At 34.5% G+C, this 7,476-nt stretch overlaps 1 protein-coding gene across 1 annotated transcript in view; it reads left to right on the top strand.

The window, feature by feature from the left end:
* LOC107752862 (plexin-A1-like) overlaps positions 1-6,048 on the top strand; it is a gene marked incomplete at its 3' end in the record, with an annotated part of 78,658 nt that extends 72,610 nt beyond the window's left edge. Inside the window, exon 10 of the mRNA XM_016568933.1 lies at positions 5,934-6,048. Coding sequence (XP_016424419.1) covers positions 5,934-6,048 — 115 coding nt within the window. The remainder of the gene's footprint in view (positions 1-5,933) is intronic.
* Between the last annotated feature and the right edge of the window lie 1,428 nt (positions 6,049-7,476).

Genomic DNA, 7,476 nt, shown 5'->3' with positions numbered 1-7,476 from the left:
AAACTGAAACCGCCAGTAGGTGGCAGCAAGTCACTGTCTTTGTCACTGAATCATTCATTCAATCGATTCGTTCAAACGGCTGATTCATTTAGGAACGAAGCAAGTGACTCTCTTTATGAATGGGTCATTGAATCATTGACTCACTAGATTTGTTCAAAAACGCAGATTCATTCATAAACGAAACACCGCTGTGTTTGCTTGGACATGCGCAGTGGATCGGCTGTGACTTTGTTTGGAACTATTTTCGTTGACAAAATAGAGCACAATCAGACAACAGTGTTCCTAAAATGTAAGTCACTTAATATTAACTTTTGTATAAAATCAAAAATGTATCAAATTCATCGCAATCTCACGAACTTTCATTTCAATTAATGAAGCGGTCTACACTGCACACTGAATCTATTATTTACATCGTCTCTACACTTTGTTTGTTACAATGAATGACAAAAACTTTAGTCTGCTTTCACGATCTGTGCTGTGAGGAGCAGCACGCGCACTGATAGAGAAGCATTTCTATTGGTTGCAGTCTGCAGGTATTAGGGCCAATCACAAAAGACGGCATTGCGCAGCTAACCATAGACACAAATATATCGCGCTAGGTTTATGCGCAGAACTGGGATCGCTTTCGTAGTCTTTTAAATGGATAAAATATAGAAATCACTTTAATTTCCAAATAAACCTAACCATTTGGAAATAAAACGCCCCCCCCCCATTTCCAGTCCTGGTGTGTATATTAAATATAATTAAATATATATGAAAAGTTCATTTGCAAAAACTGATAACCAGAAATCACGTTTTTTTTATTGCGCATTCTAAGTAATATCAATCAAACTGCAGTAGGGTTGTTTTGATTAAGTAATACTAACTTAAACAAATACAGTTTAAGTATTTGTTTAAGTAAAAATGTTTTTTTACATATTAAAAGTTTGTTTTATAGCAAAAGCCGATAACGCCAACAGTCGTTTTTTGGCAAAAGGAGATAACTCCACATTTCATGTTTTAGAGTTTAAAAAAACACTCGTTTAATCTTTGTAATCTCCTCAGATGACAATGTTGATGCCTGACAAACGTTGTTGTTGTTGTGATCATAAACTGTATGGATGTGATTACACGCAATACACGGAGCTTTTCCCTCACTATTGTAACGCGCTGCTTTTACAAGCTTCCGTGAAAACGTTTTAGCTTTTATTTTTCTCTTTCGCCCTGAAGAAGATATCACAGATTCATCAAGTTTGTCGAAATTACCAATCACAAAAGACGGCATTGCGCAGCTAACCATAGACACAAATATATCGCGCTAGGTTTATGCGCAGAACTGGGATCGCTTTCGTAGTCTTTTAAATGGATAAAATATAGAAATCACTTTAATTTCCAAATAAACCTAACCATTTGGAAATAAAACGCCCCCCCCCCATTTCCAGTCCTGGTGTGTATATTAAATATAATTAAATATATATGAAAAGTTCATTTGCAAAAACTGATAACCAGAAATCACGTTTTTTTTATTGCGCATTCTAAGTAATATCAATCAAACTGCAGTAGGGTTGTTTTGATTAAGTAATACTAACTTAAACAAATACAGTTTAAGTATTTGTTTAAGTAAAAATGTTTTTTTACATATTAAAAGTTTGTTTTATAGCAAAAGCCGATAACGCCAACAGTCGTTTTTTGGCAAAAGGAGATAACTCCACATTTCATGTTTTAGAGTTTAAAAAAACACTCGTTTAATCTTTGTAATCTCCTCAGATGACAATGTTGATGCCTGACAAACGTTGTTGTTGTTGTGATCATAAACTGTATGGATGTGATTACACGCAATACACGGAGCTTTTCCCTCACTATTGTAACGCGCTGCTTTTACAAGCTTCCGTGAAAACGTTTTAGCTTTTATTTTTCTCTTTCGCCCTGAAGAAGATATCACAGGTTCATCAAGTTTGTCGAAATTATCCATCCTCGATCACTTTTAGTCAGCTTTGACGAAACTCCTCTCAGCTAGCACGTCTTTTCAAAGTGAAAGTAGCCTTGTCACCTGACCTGAATACAGCGCGCTGATTCGCTAAAATGGATTTATCGGCTTCTGTTCACAAACAGCAAGGGCGCTTGTCGGCTTCTTCAGTAAAACGTGAACTCGCGATGCAAAGAAAGTGGACAAAACTGGCTTTTTTGACTAAACATGTTTAGGGTTCAGATCGCGCTATATGTGGAGAATAATGCACGGCACTCAGCTCATTTTTTTTTAAAGTGGCGTTTATCGGTTTTTGCAAATAAACTCTTCATATATAAATTAGTATTATAATTATTTAAATTATTTAAAGTATTGTCTTTGGACAAATAATTACATTGTTTCTTACAAATAAAGTTTTTAAAAAGACTGAAAATAACTATGCAAAACTCAAAAGTTACATTTTGCATTATAACAATGAGAATTTGGGAAAATTGTGCTTAATTTGCATTGATAATGAGAATTTAGGAAAAAATGCCTAATTTTCATGAAAACAATCAAATTGCAATGCAAAACATCTTAATGGTTTAAAAAAAGGATGCTTCATTTTCTTTATATAAAATACAATTTCTTATCTCGTTTCTTTTTGAGGAGAAATATGAGCTGGCCACTTTTTTGTGAGTTTCACCCAAATGGAGTTTGTCCGTGATGAGGGCTATTGGAGGTGTTCGGTGTCCTTTTTGTAGGAGGCTTTAGAACAGCCCAGCATCTTAATGAATGTGAGTGAAGGAAATGAGCGTCCCGGTGTTAGATTTCCGCTCCTCCAGCGCGTGTGGGGGTTTATGCTGATCGCTGATCAGGGACGCCCTGAAATCACCGGCCGTCTGTGGGGGAAGAGAGCTCAGCGTGAGGGGCTTAAACCAGAGACACCCTCAATCAGCCCCACTCCAGACGGGACGGGGATTAAAGCATCTCTCGGGATTGGTGCAGGGGTCAGGAAGAAAAATAAGGTCACATTTATTATCTTCTTACCACTTATTTTAAGAAATCTCTGCTTTAAGTGCACCGGATTGCGTAGTTTAAATTGAATTGGTAATGGGTTGAGGGAAAACATGGAGGAGAAAGAAAATACAAAAAAGAATCGCAAGTTGGAACCAAATGGACCTCAGTCAGGATAGACGGCAGATTTGATGAAATAAGCTAAAAGTGTAAACCAGTGATGAATGGATGACAGTCTGTTTATTATGTAGTGCTGTTTTAAGGCCCTGGGTCTGAATTTTACACCCGAAGATTTTTATGGAAATTATCCACTGGAAATATTTTGGAAAGGCCTGATCTCACAATTCAGAATTTTTTTCTCTCTCACAATTGTGAGTTTATATCTTATACTGTAATTTAGAGGGGTTTTTTCTCACAATTGCGAGTTTGTATCTCAAAATTTAGATTTTGTTTCTCATAATTGTGAGTTTATCTCACAATTCAGACTTTTTTATTCACAATTACGAGTTTCTTATAACTTTCTCACGTTTGCGGGTTTATATTTTATAATTCAGACTTTCTCGCAATTGCGAATTTATATCCATAATTCAGACTTTTTTCTCACAATTGAGAATTTGTATCTCATAATTCAGACTTTTTCTCACAATTGAGAATTTGTATCTCATAATTCAGACTTTTTCTCACAATTGCAGGTTTATATCTCAATTCAGACTTTTTCTCACAGTTGCGAATTTATATCATAATTCAGACTTTTTCTAGTAATTCTTTATATCTCATAATTCAGATTTTTTTTTCTCACAATTATGAATATACATCTCATAATTCAGAAATTTTTCTAGTAATTCTTTATATCTCACAATTCAGACTTTTTTCTCACAATTGCAAATGTATCTAATAATTCAGACTTTTTTTCTCAAAATTGTGATTTCAGATCTCATAATTCAGACTTTTTTCTCGCAATTCTTTCTCATAATTCAGACTTTTTTTCTCACGATTGAGAATTTATATCTCATAATTCAGATTTTTTTCTCACAATTGTGATTTCATATCTCATAATTAAAACTTTTTTTCTCACAACTGCGAATTTATATATCATAATTCAGACTTCCTTCATAATCATTTTATATCTCACAATGAAGACTTTTCTCACAATTGCGTGTTTATTTTTCAGTTAATTGCAGAATTGTGAGTTTATATCTCACAATTCTGAATAAGTTGGGGTGTATTCACACCAGGAAAGTCCGCTAGTTCACTTACTTTGGTCCGGACCGAATACAATGTAGATTTTTTTTTGTTTGGTGTGGTTTGCTTTCACGCTGCCCTTTTTGCAAGTGAACCAGAAATTGTAGCCAAAACCACACGTGTGCTAAGGTCATCCATTCATTAGTTCACCCATTCAACCGTACCAGAGTTTGTTTGGAAGCGTTTACCTTAACCACAGTTACCTTATTCATATTTAATAAGCTTCCATACATTTGAAGAGTTCAGTTTTAAGAGTGCAAGAAAAAACTAATTTCTTTTATAGTCTAATCCACACCCAGTACACAACAGTACATCATGTTAAACATGAACGTCTGTCCCTCATGGACTTACTCTAAGCAATATTGCATTGTGGCATTTACAGATAGTCAGTCTTTACTGTCTTTATCTGTTTATGCATGTACTTGCATATCTCAGACATGTTGTGTGTTTCACCTGCATCCATTTGTTCTCCATCACGGCCATCCTCTGGATTTATTCATGCTGATTAGCAGATTATGTGTCTCTGGAGACTCAGCATTAACAAACTGACAAATGGCGCCTCGATGGGGGATCATTACCTACACAAACACACAAACGCACACACTCCACCACATGTGCTTGTGTTTCCTCACGGGACTCAGAGGTGCAACAATTATGCAGCAGAATCCTTTAGCGCTGCTGGTTAAAATACTCAAAATGCTCATAAAATTAGACCGCATGCTATTGTGAATGATTTAGGGTTTTAAAGAAAAGAAGTGAACTTTTTGTTAACCAATATTATGCTTTATATTTTTTAGATTTATTGAATGCAAAAAAAAAATCTAAAAATTACAATGATATGCATTTTAAAAATCTATTGTTACATTATATACTGTTTATATTATATATTTATATATTCTCGCTCTCATATGTATGTATATATACGGTTTTTACGATTATGATTTTCGGGTTTATCTGATAATAAAAGTAGTAATTTTAATAAAAGAGTAATAAAATAGTAAAATAATAAAATAGTAATTTTTATATTTATTGATATATTTTAACTTTTTTTGTTAACATTATTTTTTACATTTTCTGATTTATCTAATAACACAATTAAATCCTCATAGACGTTAAAAGCATTGTGGTATGCTGCTCTCTTTAAGATACCAGATTTCATTAGACAATCATTTCTCAACTCTGATTGGACAGCATCAATTAATGTCACTGAGTGAACAATCTGCTGGACTTAATACTGAATAATTGAAACAAATGACTTTGTATTGCAGTCAGAAGCCTCAGATGCTTTCAGAGTCAGTGAGAGACGCTTCAATCTAATTAAAAATGAGCCGTTTCACTAATACTTGTGTGTGGATTTTGAGTTTTCATTTATATGTAGTGGTCTAAAAGGTTGTGTTTTAGTCGGTATGTTCCCTAAGTAGGCAGCTGCCTATGTAGACTGTAAGCAGCAAGTCAGTGCACTATTTTTTTTTGGCACAGATTTCTGCTTTCTCTCTTTTTTCTTATCTACTCTTCTCGTGTTTTAATGGGAAATCCTCATCTCTTTTTGACCTCTCTCTCTCTCTCTTTTGTCATCGCTCACTTTCTTTCTTAAACCGGAGACGCCTACTAAAGTGGATCTTTATTATTATTTCACACACTTTCGTGGGCAGAATAAGGACGCGTGTGGAGCGCTGTGCTTTCTGACTCTGTAATGTGTGTTTTGGCTTGATTCTGTGTGTCTCATCTGTATTGTTCTGTATCTCTCCAGGTGCTTGTCCTGTGTGAACGGCTCGTTCCCGTGTCACTGGTGTAAATACAGACACTTGTGCACACAGAACGCCAACGACTGCTCCTTCCAGGAGGGACGCGTGAACATGTCAGAGGTAAGAAACACAGCCAGAAATCACTGCTCATTACCAAAAGATCAAAGGTTTGTGGTCAGTATGTTTTTGAAAGAAGTCTCTTCTGCTCACCAAGGCTGCATTTATTTGATCAAAAATACAGTAAAAATTTTGAAATATTTTTAAAATGTAAAATAACTGTTTCTATGTGAATATCTGTTAAACTGTAATTTATTTCTGTGATCTGCAGCTGTATTTTCAGCATCATTACTCCAGTCTTCAGTGTCACATGATCTTCAGAAATCATTCTAATATGCTGATTTGCTGCTCAAGAAACATTTCTGATTATTATCAATGTTGAAAACAGTTGTGCTGCACAATATTTTTGTGGAAACCGTGATATATTTTATTTTTCAGGATTCACGAATAAATAGTAGCCTCAAAAGATCAGCATTTATTTGAAATAGAAATCTTTTGTAACATTATGAATGTCTTTACTGTCACTTTTGATCAAACTAATGTATCTTTGCTGAATAAAAGTAGTAATTTCTTTAAAAGAAAGTCCTACATACCCCAAACTTTTGAAGCTAGTGTAACTGATTATTAAACTTTCATAATTATTGTAAATATTTATATTACTCTTATCCAGCTTTTTTTTTTTTGCAAAGATCCTCAAGATTTCTTATGAAAATGTAAAGCAATGTTATTTTAGTATTGTTGAGATACTTTTATAGTTTTTATTAATATTTTGAATCCGTTTTAATTTTTTTCAGTTATAGTTTTAGTAATTGTGTTTTCTGTTCTTGTCCTTTTTAGCAGTTTTTGTTTATATATCTGTGCAGATTTGTGTTCATTTTTATTTCAGTTTTAGTTCTCAATATTTATCTAGTTAAAATAAAGTAAAATAAGAAATGTTGCCTTGGCAACTAGCTGAAAGTTTTTTTCTTTTCTTTTTTATTATGGTTAATGTTCATTTTATTTCAAGTGACATTTTTTATTGGTTTAGTTAAGTATAATAACCCAAATTCAAAACATGTACTAAGTAAATGTTAAATTCTTCTCAAGTCATCCAATCAAAACTGATAAATAAAATCAAGTCCTGCCCATTTTTTTTCTCATTAAATATCCAGTTACGTTTGTAAATGCATCCCATGACAAGTGTCACACATGACACGATGCGAGTATAACGGGTTGCAAACTGCATTTGACGTTGAGTTTAAACATGCAATATATTCTGATTGGCTGAGATGTCATTGATTTGTTCTCGCTCTCACTGCGTGACACTGGAAAGCTGATGCATGCGGCGTGATCGCTCACGCTTCCTCCTCACTCATGAGAAACCTGATCTGCTGTACTGGAGCGAGCGAGAGGAGTGAGATAAGAGTCCGGTCATCGCCGCTCGCTCATTGGCTGAGTGCGAGTCCGCCAGGAATCTCCCATAATTCAGTGTTTTAAAAGCCTGTAGGAGAG

Source organism: Sinocyclocheilus rhinocerous, unplaced genomic scaffold, assembly GCF_001515625.1.
Source record: "Sinocyclocheilus rhinocerous isolate Xijiao unplaced genomic scaffold, SAMN03320098_v1.1 scaffold291, whole genome shotgun sequence".
Classification (NCBI taxonomy): domain Eukaryota; kingdom Metazoa; phylum Chordata; class Actinopteri; order Cypriniformes; family Cyprinidae; genus Sinocyclocheilus; species Sinocyclocheilus rhinocerous.
This window is presented reverse-complemented; position numbering and strand designations above follow the sequence as displayed.